General features: G+C 40.8%; 1 protein-coding gene across 1 annotated transcript in view; it reads left to right on the forward strand.

Moving 5' to 3' along the window:
• Positions 1-3,827: 3,827 nt before the first annotated feature.
• si:dkey-234i14.2 (RNA-binding Raly-like protein) overlaps positions 3,828-26,811 on the forward strand; it is a 34,627-nt gene continuing 11,643 nt past the window's right edge. The window contains exons 1-3 of the mRNA XM_056248320.1: positions 3,828-3,932; positions 5,600-5,675; positions 23,127-23,281. Of these exons, the coding sequence (XP_056104295.1) occupies positions 5,608-5,675; positions 23,127-23,281 (223 nt within the window). The 5' untranslated portion in view covers positions 3,828-3,932; positions 5,600-5,607. The remainder of the gene's footprint in view (positions 3,933-5,599; positions 5,676-23,126; positions 23,282-26,811) is intronic.

Below are 26,811 nucleotides of genomic sequence, written 5' to 3' on the forward strand. Positions count from 1 at the left end.
TTAATGTTGCAAGTGTTGCAAACTAATGTTGCAAACTACACAGGAAACCCTGTCAGCTGATTTGTAATTGCATAAGGCGGTTTTATAATAATAATGTTATGATAATAAAAATGTAATGGTATTTGAGTAAAAATATAATGTATGTATAGTGCTTTTTTTCTAAATGCTCTTCAGGGCCGATATTATGATTTCAGCATTAGGAGGGCTCATCTACCAATGATTAAAGGTAGATGATTAAAAAAAAAAAGTATATATTGTTTGTATACTATGGTAGGCATGACCAAACCAGTTGGTTCTCGCTACCTATCAAGTCAATCCCTGAATACTGAATTGATTTCTAATCATTTTAAATAACCAGCCAATATTCAGTATTTAAAGGGGTCACATAATGCCCTTTTTGTACAAGCTAATATGATTCTTTAGGGTCTAAATTAAAAGTTTGTAATATACTTTAATTAAAAATTCTCATTAGTATTGTAAGAAAACACTTATTTTACCTGGTCAAAAACAGCTCTGTTTTCAGCACGCCGTTTCAGTGTATATGACTTTAAATGATAATGAGCTTTGCTGACTCCGCCCCTCTGTTCTGTGCATACACCGTTTGTAACACAATAACACAAAACCATAACGCGTTGTTCAGTATAAACGTGGAATTATGAATTATATTGAGAACGTCATACATAGAAAACATGCTGTAATGTACCCTGACTGAGTGTAAACCTTAGACGCATTCATTGTGAAGGGTGCAGCTGGCGATTTGCAAAGATTAATATATTAATATAAAGTTTAATAAAACGTTTCACTCACTTCCGTTCTTCTGGAGGTTCAGCAGGAACACGAATATCTGGTACCGATCCTTTTTAGCAAAGCTTCTTAGCAAATCCAGCTTTATACTGACCCTCGTTTATAAAGCAGTCTGGTGAGAAATGATTCGCGCAAACATGAGAGCATTGACGTTGCTCGTGGGGAATATTCCCTTCGAAAACAAACTCAGCCACTGCGTCTTCAGCGGTTCGGATTCAGGAACATTAAAATGACTGTGTTCGTTATTACACCCAAGAACAGAACACCACAATCGCTTAGAGCCATTCTGCTCATAGACAGTGCTCCGGCACATCAACAATGACCGCGCCGGTCAACAACGCTCCCGTCAATCAACAATCGTGGGAGGGGCGTCCGTTTTATTGACGTCACAAAAACGAACGGCTCGATTTGAGGCAGGGGAAAACATATAAGGAGATTAAAACAAAAACACTGGATGGATTTTTATCATTATATGATGGTTGTGTACAGGCACTGCCAACACACATTTCAGTACAATCAACTTGTAAAAGTGCATGTACCATTATATGACCCCTTTAATTAAGAATATAGACAAACTTTATTTTATTGTAATTGTTTAGATTGGCAATATATGGGTAAAAAAAATTGATTTTTTTTTCAACACGTAACATTTTAAATTAGTATTTTTTTTAAACTACTTTTTAAATCTAAATTTCTCATTTTCATTCATGGAGATAATGTGCCATGCTTTAGTGGAGGATTTCTGTCAGGCCCACTATCGTCAAATATGATTGCCAGTCAGCAACAGTTTGGATTGGCGGTGTGGTTCAGTTCTGGGCGAGAACTCCCTGCGCATCCAGTCAGCCGAGCACAGATACGAGCAGTGATAACCCCCCTTAGGGGAAACACAACACAACCAACATGAATGTATGCAGATATCATTCATTCAAGATTTTAAAGTACAACATAATTAGAGAATTTATTCTGATTCAAGGGGAATCAAAATGCCAAACCCTGACTGAGACAGGAGGAGCTGGGGAGGGAGGAGGGTAATGCGCTCCTGAGAAACGCCACAGCTGCTGATAATACTGAAGGAGCTTATATATGTATACAGTGATAGAGTCGTATCCCTATAAGACGTGGATCAGCTGAGAGTCACTGATGCGAGCTTGACTAACATGACCTGCCAGAACTGACGCTACGCTTGATTTCTGGCACCTGGTGGAAAACAAGCACTTTTAAAGTCCCCCTGTAGTCAATAATTGTATTCCTTAAACAGCTGGTATAATGCCCTTTTCACGAGATGTAAAATAAGTATCTGATGTCCCCCAGAGTGTGTATGTGAAGTTTTAGCCCAAAATACCCCACAGATATTTTTATATAGCATGTTAAAATTGTCACTTTTTAAGGGTGAGCAAAAAAGCACCGTTTTTGTGTCTGTCCCTTTAAATGCAAATGAGCTGCTGCTCCCAGCGCAGGGGGCGGAGCTTCAACAGTTTGTGTCCTTTTACCTCACACAGATATGCACTGAAAATATCAATGTTTATGTTCAAACCAGAGAGACTCAAGAAGAAGTGACAACATTTAGAAGCAACAGGACATGTCTGAATGGTTAGTTGATGAGTTTATGCAGCTTATGTGTATATATCTTCTAGTCCTTGATTAGCATATTCTGTCTTGATAATCTATAAATTGTGTTCCAGGGGGGCGGGGTTTATGTAAATTTTAGGGTTGGTGATATCACTAACCCGGGAGGAAGCTAGTCTCTACCAGCCGAATGTTATTGACTTGTTCTAAATAAAAAATACATTTTAAAAAAAAAGGCTCTACAAAAAAAAAAAGGCTCTACCAGCCGTTTGTTGTAGTCCTTAAAAAACGATTTTTTTAAACGCAATTATCTTCCTTTGCTTTGAACTTTTGAGTTTCGTAACTTTGCAGATGTTGTTTATGCTCAAACAGTAACATTACTAAAGTTAGAAAAGTGAAATCATATTCAACCACCCCTTTAAAGCAGGTTGTCTTTTTAAGCAGGATACGGACCAAAGGGGAGAGCGGGGTAAGATGAGACTTTTATTTTTATTTTTTATTTATGTGGTCCTCAAGATAAGGGCAAATGAGGCAATGTATCTAAAATAATTGAATATTTTCAATGTATGTATGGTCCTCTTTCTTTGAATTCGACGGAGAATCACATGAGGGTGAGTAGCCTTAATGATTTCAGTATTTTTTATTTTTGCTTCATTTATTTCTGTTTTAGTTTTAGTTATAGATTAAATTATTGCTATCAAAGCAGTCAACGAAACGTCATATCTTTTCATAGAAATCCAATCGTCCATTAATCATCTGAATGTGTTCCCAAGACTAACATTCTCAGAGATCACAGCTGTCACAGACCACAGCTTTTAAATCCCAAACCCACGACAGTTTTACATCATCAGCATTTTATAAGCGTGATTTCACCCGCTGGAGCTCAAAGCTAAAGTTAGTTTTCATCTGTCATCCTCTCAGTCACATTAGCGCAGAAACTGGGGGACTCGAGGGAATGAGCTTAAAGCTCCCTGAACAACAAGAAAAGAACCAGTCAGCTGTATCATGTTAAAACGGGAACCGACAGTTTTATATTAAGTTATCGTTTCATTGATTTCCTTAATAAGAGCGCCTGGAGGAAACGTGGCAAACGCTAATGAAAGGACAGAGGCAGTGTGTGTGTGTGTGTGTGTGTGAGTGTGTGTGTGTGTGTGTGTGCGCGCGCGCGTTGAGAAGACAGTGATTTATGAGGTCTCAGCTGAATTTTGCTTTACAACTTTAACTTTTCCCGTCTGTATTTCTCCTATCCTCTCCTGTATAAATGGACCCGTCCAGCAGCCCCTCTGACTGCGATGGTTCGACCCCCAGTGTATAAGACACAGAAAGAGCTCGGTCTCTCTCTCTCTCTCTCTCTCTCTCTCTCTCTCTCTCTCTCTCTCTCTCTCTCTCTCTCTCTCTCTCTCTCTCTCTCTCTCTCTCTCTCTCTCTCTCTCTCTCTCTCTCTCTCTGAGGTTAGACAGATATAAAGAGCATTTCGAGGGAATCTACAGAGCAGATGAACAGGATGAGCCCAATATAAGACTGAACTGAGCCTGTGAGAAGCCAGCATCGCAGCCTTCAGTGTAAGTCTGAGCTATCGTGTGTCATTCTCCTTATTCTCTCTCACTCATTCTCTCTCACTCATTCTCTCTCACTCTCACTCATTCTCTCTCTCTCATTCTCTCTCACTCATTCTCCTCATTCTCTCTCACTCATTCTCTCTCACTCATTCTCTCACTCATTCTCTCTCTCACTCATTCTCATCAGCATTTACAGCGAGCTGAGGTGTTGCCAGATGTGAGCTGGTGTTAAGGAATGTCTTATTATCTCTCTCTCTCTCTCTCTCTCTCTCTCTCTCTCTCTCTCTCTCTCTCTCTCTCTCTCTCTCTCCTCTCTCTCTCTCTCTCTCTCTGTGTGTGTGTGTGTGGAGGAGGAGAGATTGTATTACTAAATTTAAAAACATGTCTGTCACATTTTACAAAAAATAATACGCAATATTTTGCGTTAAGAATGTGAAGAATATTTTTTATCAGACCTGTATATTTATTTTAGTATTATTTAATTACTATTGTAATATTTATTAATATTTTGAATGAGCTTTTATTTTTAGTATTTTTATTATATCACTTTAATATTTAGTAATTGTGTAGTGGGTTTTTTTTGTCATTTTTTATTAGTTTTTGGTTTTGTAATATTTTTATTGAGCTTTACTTTTATTGAGATTTATTAAAGCCCAACGAACACAAGGTTAACATGGAAGAATTTTCCGTATTATTTTTTGCTTTGTGTTTTAGGCATGTCCGCAAACCTAATGGATAATGTCCCGGCAGAAAATTACCTGGATCTTTTTACACTTTTTACAGATTTTTTATTTTTGTGTGTACTTTTAGTACTTGAATTTATTTTATTTAATTTCTAAATGTATCTAATTTTTAAATAAGATTTTTTTTTTACCTATTATTTTTCGAATTAAGATTTAAATTTTCGTCAAAATAGATTAATATTTTAGATTAATATTTTATTTCAGCTTTATTTCAATTGATGAAAACTATCTTATTTTTAGTACCAATAACAACACTCTTAAATCGACTACTTCAGGTCAGACCAGTAATGTTGTGTTCAGATGAGGAAAACGTCTCTCTAATTTCACTATCTACACTCTAATAACATATACATAAACTAATATTAGACTGCTATAATATATGAGACTAATATTAGACTACTGGACAGTGTCTTTCTGCAGTCATCTGATGATTCAGCCACTGCTATTCTACTAATGTGTATTATTTCACATGTCAAGACAAGTAAAGATCAACTTTACAAAGTAAAAAGTGCACAGGACGAACACTGCAGGTGTTTTATTGTAGTCATTATTACTTGTTAAATGGCCTATATCACTAGGACAATGATGCGTTAGTGGTGAAAGTGCACTGGATAGTGACAGAGATATTAATCTTGAGAAACACAGATGATTAACTCTAACCAAGCAACAGATGTTGGCTAACGTCATTTGAGTTCATTCTGACAGTGAAAAAATGAGACAGTGTTTCTTTAAATATATGTGGACAATTTTCTTTGTCACTAAAGAGATATCGTGTGTCTATTTTCTCCATGCTAACACAACATTTTCCCGTCTCCTGTTTCTTGATATTGCAGCACACATTCAGTGTGAGGCAGCCGCGTGTGTGTCGCTGTGACAGAAGGAGTGCTGTTGTATTATTCAGCTCATTGTGCTGTCTTTCCTTTTTAGACCAAAGCATGACGGGTGTTCTGCGAAGCTCCAAACAGAGACCCGGGATGAAGCGCCCTCGGAACCAGCCTTACAGGTACAGACACACACATTTCTCATTTCTCACAGGCATATTTCACAACTCGCGTCATGAACACATTAAACATCTGCTCTATTTTTGACATTCTGTCACTGTGATTTTCTCATCTTTGTCTTTCTCTTGTCTCTCCATCTCATTTCATTCCTTGTCAATATCCATTTCCGGGTGTTTTTGCTAGTAATGAGCTAGATTAGACAGTTAGATTTGTGTGGGGCATTTCTAAAACCTTGTCTCACATAGTCCAACTTCTGACTCTGGGCATAAAGTCTGGTCCAGTCGGCAGCTTGCTAGCCCACTTTTGTAGCGGCGGTGGTTCCTGAAGAATTCTTCCCATTCATTTTTCCCATAGGCATTTTAAAAAGAGTTATAAGCCATGAATGAATATAGCCAGCCAGCTACAAGATAATCTGAAGCACAAACGTATTTGAACATAGGACAAAAAGACTTAATTTAGAATTTAAGTCTTTTTCGAATTTTTAATATTCGTCAAATTCAAAATAAAAATCCACATTTTATTGCAAAAAGGGTGCATTTAAATTTTTTTGGGGTGTGCATCAGGCATCTTTATTAGTGGCACGAGATGTGATGAAGATGGAAGAGTTGTTGAGTTTTATTTGTTTTAGTTAGTCTATCGTCGAACCCACTTGATGCGACGCTGCTGCGTGTGTTCATTAATCACTGCAGAAATAGAGAAGATAAATGCGGAGAAGATCTTAGTTATGTCAAAACCTAAACCAAGCTGTTCACATAGAACGCATTTTCTGCGCTGCTTTTCCATGGTTTTCTATATTAAACATGCGCTAGACGGACATCTTTGACGTTGCACTGGCGTCTCGCACAAGAGAGCCGCGTGTTTAGAAAGCCAACTTTAAAAAAACATGTCTCGAGACTTTTCTATTCCACTGCATCTCATATTTTTAAATGCAAAAAAAAGGCACTCTGTGTGATCGGCACTTCGGCTCTTTGTATTAAACTATGCATTAATACAGGATGCTGTTTTGTTCATAATTGTTTATGCAATTTATGAAATTATATTTGAATTATAAACGTTATGCAGTTTTTTGTACAGTCAGTCTCAGTCATGTTATTTCATTGCTTTGAATAAAGTTCAATGCGGTGCATTAACATTTAGCTCACTGTGCCCTCTTGTGGCCTCAGGAGACAAGCCAAAAACTTCTCCCCCCCCCCAACTGTAATCATTTCTTTTAAATTCAAGTATAATTTGAATATTAGTAATTAATAAGTATAAAATAAAAATGAGTTTTTTAGTAAGTGCAGAACTTAGCACACTCGCCACGTCTTTAAAATGAGAAAACATTTCAGAATCCTTCATTATAATTCTTTATAATTGTACCAAATCCTTGTTAATTTACATAAAAACTTCATCCTAGTTTGAAAGACTGTACATTTTAATACTAGAAACAGTAGCTTAGATGCGAGATATATTATATATTCATATAAGCTTAATTTTTTACTTTGGATAATCTTTTTTTTTTTTGGAATAGACATCATGGTCCCATTCAGTCAGTCACGTTCAACATCATGTCGCGATACTGACGTATTAGGCTCTTGCCTGGGAGCCCAATCACCTTCGAGTGGTAACTAAACGAGCCAATTGATATTGGCCAATGAGATTTGCACGCCGAGCCACTCCTACCCGGACATACGAGTATAAATAAGGCCGGCTTGCACTCACTCATTCATACTTTGCTTCGGAGCCGAGCGGTTTCGACTAAAGTGGATTCTTGTGGTAGAGAAACAGCAATTTTAGTTGCTATAAAGAGCTAATCCTGTGGGGATCTCTCCTGCCGGTGTGAGAGTGTATCTAGCGGTGGACGGAGAAGTACAGCGTTTCACCACTCAGCACTTCGGCGTGTAAGAGCAGATTTCCGAAAAGAGCAAGCACAGGCGAAGAGCGTCTTTATAAAGATGTCTTTCTGTCCTTGTGTTTCTGGATCGGTCGTTTCCTGGCTTCATCTGACGGCCACGATCGCTGTCTCACATTTCTGGGCCGAGCGCATGTCCATGTTGGCATTGCGGTTGTGACTCTCCTTCTTTGCGGTGGCACGAGTCCCCTCTGCTGTTACCCAGCCTGCCATCTCATAGCAGAGCCGCGGATCTGGTTAACACTTTGGGAGGGGCACCTCGGCGCTCCAGATGTGGACCAGATGTCAATCGCTGCATCGGAGAGCGGAGCGGGCTCCTCTGGAGAGGATGATGAAGAACCCTGGGCATCGGGCTCGAGTGGGACCCTCCACCTTACCTTGAGTGCTCACGGTTGGATGATTGGTTCCTGCGTGCGGTGCATGGTTCACAACCTCGTTCTTCCCCAAAGCTTCTGTTCCTGGAAGAGCATGAGGAGGTTCGGGAGTCTTGCAAGGCACCTTTTAGTGCCCGTAGCCGCTCTGTAGCCTCCTCCACTCCTGTCCAGAGTCCTGCCAGCCGGCAGAATCCCCCACATCTCCCCTCCAAGGCCTGTAAGACGACAGCAGCCCTGGCTGCCATGGCCATCCTTCAGGTCCATCAGGGAAAAACTCTCTAAGAGCTGCAGGAGGGTAGTTCTGAGCCAGGGTCGATGCAGGAACTGCGCACCCTGCCCTCCCGGTGACGAAAGTCATGTCGTCGGCCTCAAGAAGCGGCATCTCTGGTTGGACCTGTCTGAGGTGAAGGACGTCAACAAAATTTGCTTTCTTGACGCACCCATCTCCCAGACCAGCCTCTTCGGTGACACAGTCGAGGACTTCGCCCAGCAGTTCTAGGCAGACTGAGGCCATAAAACACATCCACGACCTGAGTCCTCATCCCGTTCGCCCCGTAGAGCCCCTCGCAGGCCACCTAACCCTAACCCGTCCATCTAAGCTGCCCTGAGACGGGTGGCCCAGAGATGGAGAACCAGGAGAGAGTGAACGACCCAATCCTTCCCCCGGAAGAGGGCCGGCTGGAGAATCTTCAGTTTAGTTTTATTCCTGTTCCAGTACACACTTTCTCAGTAAAAGAGCAGTTTCCTCAACCTCTTCCTCACTCCCAGCCACCCCTTCTCCACACGGCCCAGTCCTGAGATGGGCATGACCATCACACGAGCGGCCGCCTGACATTCAGCCCCTGGTCAGACCGTTCCTTTCTCGGGCTGGAGTGCCCTTATGCTACGTTCACACCGGACGCGAATAGCGCGTCAAATTCGCGTCTACCGCGTCTAGTTTGACGCTTGACCACTTTGTGTTAATTCGCGTGTCAATGGCGAAATTGACGCGCGTAAAAACAAAAGTTTGAAGCGAAATTTACGCGCGTCAGAGGCGAAAGTTTCGAAACCCGTCGGCGGCCATCTTTTTAGATGTTTATCGAGCATTAGCATTAGCATTATTCGAGAGAGTCACCGCTCGTATATGCTCTGGAGAGCAGAAACAGCTGCGTAGGGGACATCGTCGCTGTACTCGGGTCCACCAGACCCTCCGGAGGTTTTCAGGAGTTTCACCATTTGCTCCAGGAGCTAGGTTTGGTGGACCTAACGGTGAGGACGCTGACGAGGACAGCGTAGGCCGTGTAAAGCCTCGGCCTCGAGTGGTTGCTGCCTGACGAGCCCGCGCTCTACAGCCCGGCGCGAGGTTCACCCTCGCCCGCACATTTATTTGATAATAAATTGAGCCAGCCTCCAAAAGTGAAACCTGTCCTGTGATTTTTTTATTTATTATACACTATGTTTGTTGTTTTTACATTAAAATAATAATGTTTCATATAATCTAAAATAGATATGGAATAAATAGCATTCAATACAAAATGAGTACTATCTCTCATATATTAAAATCGAGTTTTTATGTGAAAGATTTGCTTTGTTGTGCATTAGAACCACACCAGACATTTTAGTAATATTACAAAATAATTTATTAAAATAACAAACTTTCACTTCACCACGTGACAGCAGCAAGCAGGCTCCTGATTGGTTAACGCGGCGCGAATTGACGCAGAAGTTAAAATTTTTCAACTCGGGCGGCAGACGCGAATTCGCATCAAACGCGTGAATGCACAAATAGCACTAACTAAATCATTCGCGCGTAAGGCGCTTCCGCGCCAGACGCTTCAATTCGCGCCATTCGCGCGAACTTGACGCGCGAATGAGGCGTATTCACGTCTACCGCGCCGCACTCTACGCCTCATTCGCGCCGCAGGAATTTTTTACGCGCGTAACGCGTCTTTGCATTGACTTAACATTGAAATCACTCGCGCCTGACGCGCTATTTGCGTCCGGTGTGAACGTAGCATTAGAACAAGTGTCCAGGCATGTTGTTGTACAACAGATGCCTCCAAAATAGGGGTTGAACAACTTCAGATTTTTTAAAGCCGACGTTTATGTGATGAAAGTCGATTCGACGTCGACTAGTTGCTGATGACGTCATTAATGAACAAATAAGCCTGAACCTTGGGCTGAGTTTGCCTTGTGTGGGTCGCCTTGTGCACAGCTATTGCATATGACACAGCGCTCCTACATTACAGCTTATTTTTATCAGTTCTTTTGTATTTGGGTTTCTGTGAGAAATATAACTTTATAGATAAAGTAGCAGAGTAAAGATTACATTTCTATGAATGCATGAGAGAGTGAGTGATTGCGTATGAACTGCACCTAGCAGCGTCTCTCTACTAATAGTGAAGCTGTGGGTGTTAAATAGTAAGAAATATATGCTAGAACTTTTCAGTTTCTAAGCTATTTTATTGAAAAATCACAGAACAGTGTTGACAATACATTTCTGGGCTACTGAATGATTCTGTGTGCGCACGATCTTCACGTGATATGCGCGCTACTGTCTGTGTGTGTGTGTGTGTGGGTAATGCACCTGTACAATAAGCTTTTTAAAACGTGCATTCACCCGATCAATTTTGAGCATCCAGATAATATAATCAAACGTCTTGTGTAGCGCTCTCGGAGTATGCATTTATTTGTCATTTTAACTGCTGGAAACGGAGCGTAAAAGTGGAAGTAAAAGATTTCTTATCCTGTTGCGCTCTTTGTAGGCCAAGACCAGTGACTAGTCGACGTCAAGCTTAAAGCGTCATAGCAGAGCATTAAAGTCGACTAGTCTGTTCAACCCCTACTCCAGAATGGGTTGGGGTTCTGTGTGCAACGGGTGTGCAGCCTCGGGCTCCTGGACGGGACCTCGACTGCACTGGCATACCAGTCGCCTGGATTTGCTGGCAGTGCTGTTGGCCCGGCGCCGGTTTCAACCATTGCTTCAGGGCAAGCACGTGTTGGTCCGCACGGACAACACTGCAACTGTTGCGTCATCAACCGCCAAGGTACGCTCACGTCGCATGTCACAACTCGCCCACCATTTCCTCTTCTGGAGTCAGCAGCGGCTCAAGCCGTTGCACGCTGTTCACATCCCAGGTGAGCTCAATTGTGTGGCCGACGCACTCTAATGACAGCTCACGCTCCCAGGAGAATGGAGACCCCACCCCCAGGTGGGCCAGCGGATCTGGAGTCGATTCAGGGATGCACAGGTAGACCTGTTTGCCTCCTCCCACTGCCACTATTCCCTGACCGAGGGGACCCTTGCCACGGATATGCTGGCACACTACGCAAGTAGCATCTCTAACCGCATTTCCACCGCAGGAACTTTCCCCAGGAACTAGGGACATTGTGGTGGTACTCGGTGTGTTTCCACCGCAGGAACCAGGGTCTAAATGAAGGGGGTGGGACTTGGGCACTGAACAAGCTGATTGGTTGAGTTCATGCCGCATTTCGATTGGTTGACTCCACGCAGAAATTTATTTCAACCACCATTTTTTCAATCTGTTGCGGTGCATGCAGTAACAGTTGTTTGCTATTCGAATCAACAATGGAGTTTAAAAAATACGACCAATGGACTGATGTCGAGGTTCAGGCTTTATTAAGCTTAAATTCAGAGGATGAAATCCAGCGGGAACTGTAAAGTAGCGCACAGTCCTACGTCTAATTTGCCTAATCTTCACGGTACTTTAGAGCGCGGTGGAAACGCAGACAGCAACAGGTCTGTGTGAAAAACGTTCCTGGGACAAATTGTTCCGGGTAATTTCAGTGGAAACGCGGCTTCTGATGAACATCTATGATGAGCCCTGCAGACTAAATTGAATGTCCTTTATCTACCCATAATGCACTTTAAAAAGTACAAGGTCTATAATGCAGTTTCACAGTCCATTTAATCTCATTTACCTTCCTAAGCATCCTAGCAGCACTTAAACACACACACGACAGGAATTTACTCCGCTCATCTGCATAATGTTACGGGGCGGCTCTGACTGGCATCTTCTCTCTCGGCTCTGGGCTCTGTGTGACTCACACTGCTGGGCTTATTTGCGTCTTGTTAAGTGTTTTCACACATCAGGAACTTTCTTCTCTATTTCAATCTCATCAGAAGATCTAACGTCTCATTGGTTATTGCCTGCGGTCAGATTCGGTGGTGGGTTGTTGTTACTGCATTAGTGTGCGCTGAGATTCAACACTACCCCTGGATTCGATCTGCATTTTAAACGCCCTCCCATAGGGGCATGCATCCCGTTGTATAGAGAAAACCTCTCACACGCGTTTGGCAGCATGCATTAGTGTGGCACAGAGCCGTCTCTCCGGTGGCCGCTCTTTTTAGATTGGAGATGTGTGTGTGTCTGCCATAACAAACGTCTAAATTTAACCCTCAACTGTGCAAAATCTTGCCTCTGGCTAACAATCCCATTTTCTTCCCTTTGGAAGCATATAGGAGATTTCACAAGGGATTACTTTGAATAAACAATAAAATGGTCTTTCTTGGCGCTCATCTTTTTCTGCCATGTCGAGGATACACATTTTTGCTGCTCACAGAAGATGCACCATTTCAAAAATATGATTCACATTTGTCAGTGAGTGAACATTTGAAAAGCGTCATAAAATATTTGCATGTTGTATCGCAGCTGAATGAATATGGATGCAGCAATAGAGAAAAATGCATAAAAAAGTTCATACAGTGGGCTCCACAAATATTGGCACCATTTGTACTCAAAAACAAGAGAGAAACATACCAATAAATCCAACATGAAGACCAGGGAACAGAAAGTTTATAATAATTTTTTTTAAATGTAAATAATAATAAATATAAATATTTGCATAAATAAAAATCTGTCTTTGATTATATTATAAATGTTGATATTTTATCCTGAATTTTTAGAAACCTGACCTGACCACATGCAAAAAAAGGAAAGGAAAAAGTTCTGAAAGAAATAGGAGATAAAAAGTCACAATTCCTTTTTTATATTTTCATAATATTGCAGAAACCAGCATTTATACCATACAGCAAATGCCTCCAAAAAAAGCAAAATCATGCAAGAAATTATTATTTTTTTGTTTTTTTTTAATGAAATAAAATGTATGATGATCATAATTTTAAACTAGATTTTTACTCTTTTTTTTTTTTTAGTTAAGTGCTCTTTTTTTGCATGTTGCTATGCAGTTTCCACTGTGTTGTGAGTGGCTGATATGTGTAACAGTGTTTATGCCTGAAAAGAGCGCACAACAAAGGAGTAGCAAGAAAATAGTCTATTTAAATCCACAAGGAAACACAGGAGATCGAGAACTAAGAACTAAGGAGAACTCAGGGTTTAAATAAATGGAAGCTAATTGGAATAAAACCACAGTTGTTGTGCAATGAAATTTAACGTGTAGGTATGCGGTTTGGTTTAAATGTCGAAATATGAGTGACAGTAATAGTGATGTTGGCTTTTGCAGGTTCAGACACAGTGTTTGTGGCTCAGATCTGCAGCCGAGAGCAGGTTATTTTAAGAGCTGGATGTCAGTATCGTAAGACTCTTTTATCCTAGAGCTTAGAGCAGCAATCTGACCCGCTCTGATCCCACTGCAGTCTAAGGTATATCTCCCTCAATCACCCTAGTCCTCCGAGGAAAAGTCATTTACAGCTCCCTATCTGTGGATCAGAGAATCTATCTGGACTGTGTTGGATCCAGGGGAAACTGTAAGGCCCATAAAACAGTGGAATAGGACCAATATACTATTTGAACAACACTTGCAAAGCAAAGCCAAAACCCACGTGGGATCACTCAACAACACAATGAATATCGCATTCGGTTTACATATTTCAACCTGCACAAGTGTAAATAAATAATAGGGTCATTTCTCAGTTTATGGTATATGCACATATGAGTGATGTAGACTAATGAAATTTATAAGCAATTTTATGCTGGAGAAACCGAACAGGGATGCTGTATATTGTTCATATATAAATATGCTTATTGTGGTAATAAACACATGTAAAGGTGTAATCCACCCATCAACTTACCAACCAACCAATCTACTTTACCACCCAGACAACCAACCACCTATCAATCATTCAGTTAGCCGGTCAATCAATCAATCAACCAATCAACCAATCAATCAATCAATCAATCAATCAATCAATCAATCAATCAACGAATCAACCAGTCAATCAATCAATCAATCAACCAACCAACCAACCAATCAATCAACCAATCCATCAATCAATCAATCAATCAATCAATCAATCAATCAACCAACCAATCAATCAATCAATCAATCAACCAACCAACCAACCAACCAATCAACCAATCAATCAACCAATCAATCAATCAATCAATCCATCAATCCATCAATCCATCAACCAATCAACCAATCAACCAATCAATCAATCAATCAACCAATCAATCAATCAATCAATCAATCAATCAATCAATCAACCAACCAACCAACCAACCAATTAACCAATCAACCAATCAACCAATCAATCAACCAACCAATCAACCAACCAATCAATCAATCAATCAATCAACCAACCAACCAACCAATTAACCAATCAACCAATCAACCAATCAACCAATCAATCAACCAACCAATCAACCAACCAATCAATCAATCAATCAATCAATCAATCAATCAATCAATCAATCAATCAATCGTTAAGGGTACGTTTACACAACAACAATATGCTTAAAACAGAGAAGTTTTTCGTTTGAGTTTTCCGTGTACAGACCACACCATTGTCAAAACAATCCCCAGTCACACGGATCTGCGAAAACGACTAAAAGCGCTGTATTCTGCTGCCAGGCCAGTAGATGGCGATGAAACACTATAGACTGAACAGGTAATACGCATGTGTATGACGTCATCATCTTCAGAGATTCACGTTTTTGTTGTTTACACGGAGCTGTTTGCAAAGCTTCATAGACAAATCAATTCCAAAGGGGCGTCACCAACGGACGTAGCTGAAATGCCTCTGGGCGCAATTGGATAGACCTTAAACCAATCAGAGCGATGAAGGAGATGAAGTATGCAGAGCGACGTTCGTCCGTTATAGAACAACTTAGTTTGAATAAACGAGCAGACACTGATCAGCTACTTGCTCTACGTTTATTTAAAATTAACAGCAAGACAACTAGAAGTGAATGTGCTTTTCATTAAATAAATCACACACAGTCAACAAAACCTTAACAAAAAAAACTTTGCAATGAACTGCAATTTAGATGCCCAAACTGGATGCCGGTGCTGTGAGACGTACATGCTCGGGCAGATTCGGCTTGAAGTCGTTCATCCTCGGACGCCGCGCGCGCTGTTACAAAAAAAGCCGTGCACACAGCCAAGAAATGGGGTCTTGTCGGTCTTGCCCACCCAACGTGTCATTTTTGCCGTGCGCACCTTGCGCTCGTGCGGACGCGTCGAGTATAAACAAGGCTTTACTCCGTGGCAGCGCGCGCTCTGATCGGTAAAGGTGCACAGACCTCTCCCGAATCATCTCCAGCACTCAGCCTCCGAAGCACCACTAACTCCGCCTTCGTTTCCCTCGTAAGATGATATTAGTATTTAAACATTCTCTACGATAAAAAATGTTTGTGAAAAAAATATTTATAGAGTTATAGAGTTCTAATGACGGTGTTCAACTATAACCGTCACACCCCTAGTTCCACGGCGGCATCCATCTTTGTAAATGTACAAAATCTGCTTCACCGTCGCTGTGCTGTCGTCATCGTGCAAAGCCCGCCCCAACGTTTCTGATTGGCCGCGATTTTGACGGATTAGAAATGGGCTTGAATGAGCTCTTTGCCAGACTAACTTGCAGAGCAAATCTAAATTTGCCTGAAGTTGTCTGGGTTTTCCCAGGCTAGCGACCCGGGGTTTTGTCACATACCTTGGAAATCTGTCTGCGACAGCAAAATCTAGCCAAAAGTCGGTGAGTTTGAGCTTGCCTTAAATCAATCAGTCACAGACTAACTCACCAACCAATCCATCAGCCAGTCAACCCAACAACCTACCAATTAACGTACAGGGGTGTGTTTCCCGTACAATGCTCTAACTCGCTGCTTCACTATCATAGTGTGATGCATCGTTGAAGAAATCAACTAGCTAGTCACGACTGTTTGCCGAAACCATATTGTCGCAAATTGGTCGTTCAACCATGTTGGTTAATGATGTCACGCAGGTGGTGGAGTAATAACTACTTTTAATAAATCGGTTTGAGATCAAATTAATGCTAGATGTTTTGCTATAAATTACAGACATGGCATCTGAGGAATATCTCTCATTTTTATCAGTCTTAGCGTTATTCCCACTCATTTGCAGGATCCGCTTCACACACACATGATTCGGCACAGGTTTTACATCAAATACCCTTCCTGTCACAATCACTGAGAGTGCTGGGACACATTCACAATCCCAATCAACCTTTCCTGCATGTCTTTAGACTGTGGGGGAAACTGGGAAACCCACGCTGACACAGGGAGAACATGCTAACTCCACACAGAAAGGCCTCCTGGCTCAGCCGGGGCTCGAACTGCCGACCTTCTCGCTGTGAGGCGACAGTGCTTCCCACTGAGCCACCCCCAATTTTCTCATTTGTCTCATTTTTCTCATTTTTCTCATTTGTCTCATTTTTCTCATTTGTCTCATATTTCTAATTTCTCCTGATTCAATCTAGGCTCGTTATTACGTACTAGAGCATGTTCGCACATGCACACTTTTCTATCAAAAGTTGGTTGGTGGTTCAATCCCCGGTTCCACCTGACCAAGTGTCGAGGTGTCCATGAGCAAGACAGCTAACCCCAGCTGTGTGTGTGTGTGTGTGTGTGTGAGACACCTAACCCCAGCTGCTCCCGACGAGCTGGATGGCGCCTTGCATGAGTGAGTGAGTGAGTGAGTGAGTGAGTGAGTGAGTGAGTGAGTGAGTGAGTGAGTGAGTGAGTGAATAGGTGAATGTGAGGCAAATTGTAAAGCGCTTTGGTGGCCATTGGGTCTGTGAAAACGCTATATAAATGCAGTCCATTTACCATTTATTTACCAATTACCATCAACCAACCAACCAGCTAGCCAGTCAATTATCCAACCAATCAATTTGTCAGTCTACCAATAAACATACAGTTGATTGTTCTATGTTCTATCAATGATCCAACCAGCCAGCCAATTAACCAATCAATCTAGTAGTCAGTAAGTCACCATTTAACCTATTGGGTTATTCAACCAGCCAGCCAACCACCAACTAACCAACCCATCAATCCGTCACATTTCACTGTTTTAGAGTCAATGTACTGTAAAGAGGAAGGTTGATGTAAATAATGGCTGATAACACTTTACACGTTCGATTTGTTAATATCAGCAGTTAATGCATTAGGCATCATAAACTCGAAATGTTTATTAACAATTTAATAATCTAAATTCTGAATAAGGTACTGCATTAAATAATGTTAACATATATAACTATTGTTAAGTGTTACCGAACTGCAGAACTATTTGCTGCCTTATCTGCCTCAAAACAAACTGTGTTTTTCATCCATGTATATTTGACACATTCGCCAAGCTCAGCGGGAAGGTTTCAGTCAACTCTTCATATTGTGATACTAATACGAATGATTATTTGTGATCTCTCAGGTCATATTGTAAGGCTTGCACATGCATCCCCAGCAGCAGCGTTTACAGATTTCAGTTGTGTGGATGCAGCAGTGTGTGTGACGTTATTTTCCTGTTCATCTGAAATGGCCATGTTTTGATTTTTAACTGCTGAAATAGCAAAAGATTTCCTTCCACTCCATTAACCTCCATCCCGCTTCTGTGATCCCCATTCATTTCAGCGAAACCACTTTCCCCCTGTGTGCACACTCAATCTGAATTAATCGATCTGAATTACCTCAGGGAGAGAATCAATCATGTCCAACACATGAAGGACAAGAGAGCAGTTTTACATTTACACCACGTCCCAATATCCGTTCAATGAGTTTGTCCCATTTAACACCTTCTGTCCTGCAATGATTTACGCAGCAAATTTAGTCAACAACAAACAGATGCGCTAATGATGCAGCAAACTATTTCAGACATAGATCAGAATGTTTCACGCCAATTCGATTTTTTTTTTTTTTACGCTCATAAAGAGAGATATCATCGCTATGTCTTTATGGCTCCTGCTGTTCTACAATTTATTGAACTGCTTTGCAATAAAATGAAAGCTGATATCTGTCCAAATGTACATGAATGAGCGTTGATAAAACGGCACACAGTGAAGCGCTTGATGGAGCCGCGTCTGCGCTCGCTCTCTCCCTGTGAGCCGTCAGACGGAGACTGAACTCGGGATAATGAAGCTTGTCTGAGAGATCAGCCTGTCACTTTACAACAAAATCTCATTAGTTTGAAGAGACCTCTCCGTGTGGCGTGTGATCCCATTTCCTTCTCCGAGGGGGAGCGTGAAAAGAGCATTAGCAGTTGTGGAGCCGTGGCCTAGCGTTAGTTCAAGCCGCGATGCTCATGTGGGAATCTGAGGTTTGATTCCAGCCTGCTTTGTGTCCCGATTCCATTCCCTCTTGTTTCTCAATTATTTAGTGTATCCTAGTACCAACGACTAGTTCTTATCGGCTTAAAAAACACATGTACCAAGCAGGGGCGTAGCCAGAATTTTATTTTTGGGGGGTCCCGTCTTTAAATGAGGGGGCAACATATATATATAGCCAGAATTTTATATATACAGGCCTATTCTGGTGGGTGCGGTGATGCGGTGGCGACTCATGTAACATGTAAGGGTGGCGCTGCCAATAAAGCACCTAAAAGCTGTCACAAAGAACCAGCAAAAGTAATGATTATGAATATGTAAAATATAGCAAGGAGATATTTTAATTGTTTATTAATAAACAAGTGTTTTCTTTGTCGGCTAAGATGAAGTTGACGATGCTGACTCGCGATCTTCAGTAGTGAACGCGCCAGAGAGAAATGCACATTTCATACGGATTACATAAGCAGAGAGCAGTCTGTAGTCTGTTTTCTTTCGTTTTGAATTGTTCTGTTTAAAAGTAGACATGTGAGGCAAGTAGGCTACCTTATACGCTGAGTTTCGGTTCATTTATGAGACGAACTCCAGTTCACGCGCCGGCACCTCCGTTTCTTATCTATCGTCTGCTATATTTACTTCTTATTTATTAAATCCAGACAATTGGTTGATGAAACATTGATTAAAATTAAGATACAATTAATACAAAACGAAATTCGGGTTAAAGAAAGGTTTTGTGCTTTCTGTTTGATGTCTCTGTAAAAGTTTTAAAGCATCTTTTAGTGCCGCTTTCAGAGCGCTCACGTCCGTAACGGAGAACACGTCCGTAACATTGTTTTTTCCACATAAATGCGAACACAAAAAATAAAATAAAATGAATATTTTATGTACTGTGGAGACTGAGAGGAAACCCTTCTTCATCCGGTGGGTAGTATTACTTTGGTTTGCGCAGTGTAATTCACATAATCACTAAAAAAATATTTTGCCTCCTAATTTTTTTTTTTTTTAAGCAATCAGAAATCTCGTGGCCACGCCACTGGTACCAAGTAGGGGTGCACCAATAGGATTTTTTGGGGCCGATACCGATTTTAACAAACAATTATTGGCTAATACTGGCTTATTTTAACTTTTGTCATTAAAATAGTGTTTTGATCATGTTTTAACCCTGGGACCAAATGGACCCGAAGAATTTAAATAAAAAAATGTGTAAAATCATAGCTTCATCGGAATGGTCCGAAATTTGGTGACTTTGTTGGTACTTGGTATATGAACACCCAAAAAAATTGGGGACAGGATTTGAATAGTCTAAGTGGTTGTAAAAAAAATGGTCACACTCAGGGTCTTCGGGTCCAAATGGACCCGCCATAGGAAATGAATGGGAAATTGACAAAAATGTGACAATACAGAGTTGTTTTGTGCGTACAATCAACAAATCAGCCACGATCCAGAAAAAAAGCACACAACAGTGAAGGGGTGAATCTATAAAACATCAAGAGTGCAAAACAGACACATCCACACACACACACACACACACACACACACACACACACACACACACACACACACACACACTTTTATACACAAACACACTAATAAATTCAGATTACATAAATATGTTTTGAATTTTTAAAAATCACAGCTTCATCGGAATGTTACGAAACTAGGTGACTTTTATGGTATTAGGTATGTGAACAAACAAAAAATATTGAGGTCATGATCCAAGCATGCTAAGTGGTCGTCACACTTCTGCTCTTTGGTCAAAAATGACCCCCATAGGAAATGAATGGGAAATTGTCAGAGTTTTTTTTTTTTTGCATACAATCTACAAATCAGCCAGGATGCAGAAAAAAGGACTCAACAGTGAAGGGGTGAATCTCTAAAACATCAAGAGTGCAAAACAGACACACACACATACACACACACACACACACACACACACACACACACACACACACACACACACACACTGTATTATATATTTATAATAATCTGTATTATAAAGTAAAACTGGCACTTCAAATTACCATTTAAACCAAACAAACAAACAAAAAACAAGACAAAAATAGTCTTTGAGAATCTGTTATTATATTTTAAAATCAACAACCTGAAAAAAATTGTCAAAGATGTGCAAAACTCACAAGAATTCTGAACCCTTTCTACAGAGAGCTGTAAATCCACTAGTGGTAAAAATGTGCTATTGCGTGATAAAAATGCTCAGTGTGTCCAGCAGATGGCATCCATCTCATTTCAAAAATTGTTTTCATGAGGCCTAGGCTCGACTCTAAAATGAAATACAGCTTTAAATTTTTTTTTTTTTTAAATACATATTTAAAAAAATATATATATTATATTCAATGGGAAAAAATGGGTCATAATTATTGCATAAATATTAATTATAAATCATAAAATTTTCTCAAAACACCAAAAAATAAAAGAAAAAAATTTATAAAAAACAAGTAAAAAAAAAAATATATGATTTTCTTTTAATAAATATGAATCAAACCCTTCCGGACCATTTGGTCCCGAAGACCCTGAGTGTGACCCTGAAATGAAGGACCCCAGAGGGTTAAATCAGCAAAGTTTTAAAAAAAAACATGCATTAAGTTACTAATAATAATAATAATTCATCACATTTATATAGCGCTTTTCTGGACACTCAAAGCGCTTCACATGGAAGGGGGGGATCTCCTCAACCACCACCAATGTGCAGCATCCACCTGGATGATGCGACGGCAGCCATATTGCGCCAGAACGCCCACCACACACCAGCTTACTGGTGGAGAGGAGACAGTGATGAAGCCAATTGGTATATATATACATGGGGATGATTAGGAGGCCATGATGGACAGAGGCCACTGGGCAAATTTGGCCAGGATGCCGGGGTTACACCCCTACTCTTTCGAAAGACATCCTGGGATTTTTTGTGACCACAGAGAGTCAGGGCCTCGGTTTAACGTCTCATCCGAAGGACGGTGCTCTTTGACAGTATAGTGTCCCCATTACCATACTGGGGCGTTAGGACCCACACAGACCACAGGGTGAGCGCCCCCTGCTGGCCTCACTAACACCTCTTCCAGCAGGAACCTGGTTTTCTCAGAAGGTCCAGGTCCAGGTACTGACCAGGCTCAACCCTGCTTAGCTTCAGTGGGCAACCAGTCTTAGGCTACAGGGTGATATGGCTGCTGGCTTGTTTATTGCTGCATCATCAAACAGTTTCTAATGAACATGGATTGGGTCCATTTAACATTCAGCAGGCCAACATAAATACACAACAGAACAAAGATACATGTGAAATAAACAGTGCTTTTTAGATGTTTCAGGTACAGAAATAAAGTAAACTGTAATAACACTGCATTCTCTTCACTGTATAAATTAAATACATATACTATTATGGCGTTGAGACTTAACTAAATTCTACTGTACAACAGTAATATATTTCTGTCACATTTACTTTGTTACACTGAACTTTTATTTTGACGGGTTGCCGTGAAGACCTTCGAGCTTCTGTGTGTTTGATATGACGATAGTTTTGTCAAATGAAATGGTAAAATGCTGATGAAGTGACTCTGGTGATGAAGTTCTCATATAGTGAAAAACACGGCGAGCGTCATGCGTGCTTCAGTGTGTGTGTGTGTGTGTGTGTGAGAGAGAGAGAGGTAAATGAAACCGCACATCTGCGCCATTCATTCACACAGTAACACGCAGAACATGCAGGATTCATATTTAAATAATCTTTTTGCATCTTAATATTCACAGACACTAGTATATATCACTATTTTTTTTACTATTTAAGTTTACTGACCTACTTTTTATTTATTTATCAAACCTTTGACAAATTCGCATATTCATCCTTATGAAAGTTAAAAAAGTTATTTAGTCAAGAGTAGTGAGTGATTTTTTTTGTCTTTTGTTGTTTGATTTACATTAAAACTCAGACTAAGGAATATTAGAGTATAATCTTGGATATGCAACAGACATTATACAGCTCAGTGCTTTCATCTGTTAATTAATAATCCATTAATTTGTTATATCGGCCTGTTTCGTGCCATAGCCAAGATGCCAATGGTTGTAAATTGATCGAAAATCGTCCGATACATCGGTGCATAGTACCAGGTCTAATGTATTCTTAATTATGCTGGTTTAATATGGTTTAAGATGAAATCAGTTTTATTTAGGTGCAGTTTCCATCCGGCCCTGCTTATGTCTCTATCTCTGTCAGGTCTCGTTTCTTTCGCCCTATCTTACCCCGTTTCTTTAATTGCATGCTCCATCACGCTCTTGACACGAGCCGCAGATTTCTCTCATCCGCTGATATCTCTCTCCGGTCACAAACCGCTCGCCCCAGGGCATAATGGGAAAACTCTCCGCTTTCATCGAAGCTGCTAATCTTTAAATAAAAGCCTTGCGATTTTTGAGAAAGCTCTTTGTTGCCAGGTTTTCTCCGGAGACGTTGGCGGCGTGCCGAGGATGTGACAGAGCGTGTGAAGCGGGAGACAGAGTGATCAGTAAAGTGGCGTACCGCTAATGTGTGTATCGTGCAGATCAGCTGTGATGTTCCTCAGTCGCAGAAGTAGGCCAGAGCTGCCAATAATAACCCGGCCTTGTGAAGCACAACTTAGAGCATCGTGGAAGACAGTCTGACTATTCCTTTCAGCTTGACTGATCTGGTTTTCATTTTCAGGGTTTTCGATTATCAACATGTTCCGGTCTCTGTGACGTGTGACTTTGCTCCTTTCGGACGGACGTGTTCCTCTCCGTCTCCATCTTCTGCAGACCTGCGGCAAAGCAGAGACAAACCTCAGAGCAAACACAAGTCCCGGAGCAGAGGAACCCAGCGTAAGAAGCACTCGCCTCTTTCAGAGCTTAAACAGGACCTGTTATGCACTTTCACGAAGTCTTGATGTTGTTTCAGGCTCTACTAGAACAGGTTTTCCTGCTTGGATGTTGATTATTTCCCCATATTCTCCATTGTTGCGGCTCCTCTCTTCCCAGTCTGTCAGTAACGCTCTGTTTACTTCCTGTCGCTATGAAGCCCCTCCTCCTGAAAAGCACACTGTGCTCTGATTGGTCGGCTGGAGCGGTGTGTTGTGATTGGTCGAGCGCTTCGAATGTGTGTTTGGCAAATGTCCCGCCCCTTTCCATAACCGCCAGTTTAACACACTACTAACTAACTCAACCAGGCCCCGCCCCTTTATTCTGCATATTCATTATTTAAATGAGGAATATTGTGATGTGTTCGTTCCCGGAAGAAACTCGAGACTACAATGGAGGCGTTTCAGGAGTTCAGAAACACTGACACTGAAGAACTGGAGCTCAAACAGCAACATTACACACTAAAGAAAGATGAACATGGAGAAAAGCAGAATAGGTCCACTTTATGACATAATCAAAACCCCATTAAAACAAAAATCTAAATTTTGAAGTGTTCAGTTTTGGAAAAAAAAAAAGCTTTGAAAAATACAACTACAGCTAAATACAAGTTACTATATTCAACTTCTACTATATATTATAACTTATACTATATATTATAGTAAGTACTGTATGTATGTATATATATATACATACACAATTAATCAATTGACTTTTCTCTTCAACGAAAAAGGGCTGAAAATATTGATGACATCATCTCGCACTAAGGGGAATATGCACTAAGAATTTGACTAATAATAGCAAATAGCAAATCCTGGTTTTGCTGCGCTGTATAAACTAAACCCAATTGTTTTTTTTATTTATGTTACGCACAATCTAAACTTGACAATCTAAAGATGCTAAATAATCTAAAGTTAATTAAACTCTCAGTATGTTTATAGCAAACTCCGCAACTTTAAGTGAACTCTATCGCCCCCTTCAGTACTGGAGTCCATCACTGTAATCTCTCTGTGTCTGTCTTGTGACAAATCTCAGCTCGTCTCTCGTCTCCATGTTTTCTACCCCATTGTGTTGGTATATGTTGCATATATAAGAGTGTGTGTGTGTGTGTGTGTGTGTACGTGCATGCTCCTCTGCTGTTGAACTCCAGATGGTTTCTTCATTAAAATCCTCCCTTCGCTATAGGACTACTCCCTCCGTAATCAAACCTAGCCTATCACCAAAAGCAATTATAGCAAATTAATAGTGCATAACCAATAAGAAGCGTTTATAGTGCTTTATTACAAGGCCTAATAGTTTTTACTGCCAGCAGATCACAGTAGAATGAGTTTGCCTTTGTAGCTGGGAGGTCAAACCGCTTTTTAATGGCTGCTGCCGAGCCGGAATGGGCTTTTTTATCCAGCTGGGATTGGAGGGGTGTTTGTGTAGTATTATCACGCTGTGCAGAAGAGGTCCAATCTAAGTTTCCATCATTAGAGACATTAGAAGAGTTGCTGATATCCGGGCTTGTGCGGAGAATGAATTAATCCCTGAAACATCTCCTTATTTGACTCGTGAAAGTCCAGCAGTTTGACTTTGGTTCTATAAAAAAACGTTTAAAGCTAAAGTAAGGTTTTTTTAACGGTCCTTAAACCCTCATCCTTCCCTCTTTTCTTTTTTTTTCTTTTATTGAAAAAATTGAGTGTTCATCAGAGAAGTCCAAGACCCCAGGACTTTTGTCGCATTTGAACCACAAATTCACACACAAACAAAAATGTAATTGATTCGAGGAGTTCTGTGGTTGAAATTTAAAAAAGTAACAATGTGGGTCATTTTGACCCCCATAGGAATGAATGTAAATCGAGGAATGCTTCAGTACGCATAGAAAAACCTAAAAATGCTCAAAATTCAAACTAAAAATGCTAAAACTTTACCAAAATAAACCATATAAAGACAAACTTTACCATATAAAGATATAAGGCCATCTAGTGGCAAGAGTCATTAAATATCATTGTAGCAATGTTCAGGGAAGAAGGAGGCGGGAACCGGCGGACAATCAAATTAAAACTTTATTTAAATGAAATAAACACAATACCTGCCAGCAGTCCCTCACGGAACTGCTGGCTACCCAAAATAAAAAATAACTACCTGCCAGCAGCCCCTCACAGACGACTGCTGGCTACCAAAATAAAATAAAATAAAACACAAACAAAAGCAGGCCTGTTCCTCTCTCGATCATCCACTCCGTCGCTCCTCCTTTATGCTTCCGCTCCTCCGTGAGAGATGCGAGACCGGTGTGCTTCACAGGTGCTGCTCATTAGCAATCGCACCACCGGCCTCGCGACGTTCTCTCACGTCCCTCGGCCGTCCTGCTCACCACAATCATGTTATATCATTTTTTTCCACAAGAGGTCGGCAAAGACCCCCAATGTAAGATATTGTGAGCTGAATTACAGTTTTTCTGAATTGCTAAAACACATTTCTTGAAAGTAACCATCACTCAATTTCTCAAAACCATAAACACAAAAACAAATTTTCAAACCACATTCACAGAATCTCTGACTCTTCTGGCAAAATCAAACAATGCTTTCAGATCATACACACATGAGTCAATATTATACACACCACAGATCATTCATTCTCTACATCAAAAAAGTATAGTAATGACAACTTGCAGTGCATACAGTATTTATTCACCTTACTACTGCAAGTATAGTATTGTACTGAATATTGTATAGTATTGAATGCCGTATTCGGCACGTGTGTACTGTGAAAATACAGTGACCCAACTGCAAAAGCCAAAAAGGTCACAGTAAAAAACTCTATATGAAAATCATGTCACAGTCACTCAGAAGAGTTTTGCAACATTCAAAATCAAGGTCAGTGAGAGATTGATTCTGCTTCAGCTTCATGTCTTCATGTTGGTCCGGCCGTTTCTCCTTGACAACACTACACCCGCTCTTCCTCGTCCTCATCCTCTTCCTCCTTATACACCTCCTCTTACTCAAACTATTCCTCCTTATACACCTCCTCTTACTCATCCTCTTCCTCCTTATACACCTCCTCTTACTCATACTCTTCCTCCTTATACACCTCCTCTTACTCATCCTCTTCCTCCTTATACACCTCCACTTTCTCAAACTCTTCCTCCTTATACACCTCCTCTTACTCATCCTCTTCCTCCTTATACACCTCCACTTTCTCAAACTCTTCCTCCTTATACACCTCCTCTTACTCATCCTCTTCCTCCTTATACACCTCCTCTTTCTCATACTCTTCCTCCTTATACACCTCCTCTTTCTCAAACTCTTCCTCCTTATACACCTCCTCTTACTCATACTCTTCCTCCTTATACACCTCCTCTTTCTCATACTCTTCCTCCTTATACACCACCTCTTACTCATCCTCTTCCTCCTTATACACCTCCTCTTACTCAAACTCTTCCTCCTTATACACCTCCTCTTTCTCATACTCTTCCTCCTTATACACCTCCTCTTTCTCATACTCTTCCTCCTTAT

Source organism: Rhinichthys klamathensis, unplaced genomic scaffold (assembly GCF_029890125.1).
Source record: "Rhinichthys klamathensis goyatoka isolate OS25496 unplaced genomic scaffold, OSU_Roscu_1.1 h1tg000054l_1, whole genome shotgun sequence".
In the NCBI taxonomy this organism is placed as follows: domain Eukaryota; kingdom Metazoa; phylum Chordata; class Actinopteri; order Cypriniformes; family Leuciscidae; genus Rhinichthys; species Rhinichthys klamathensis.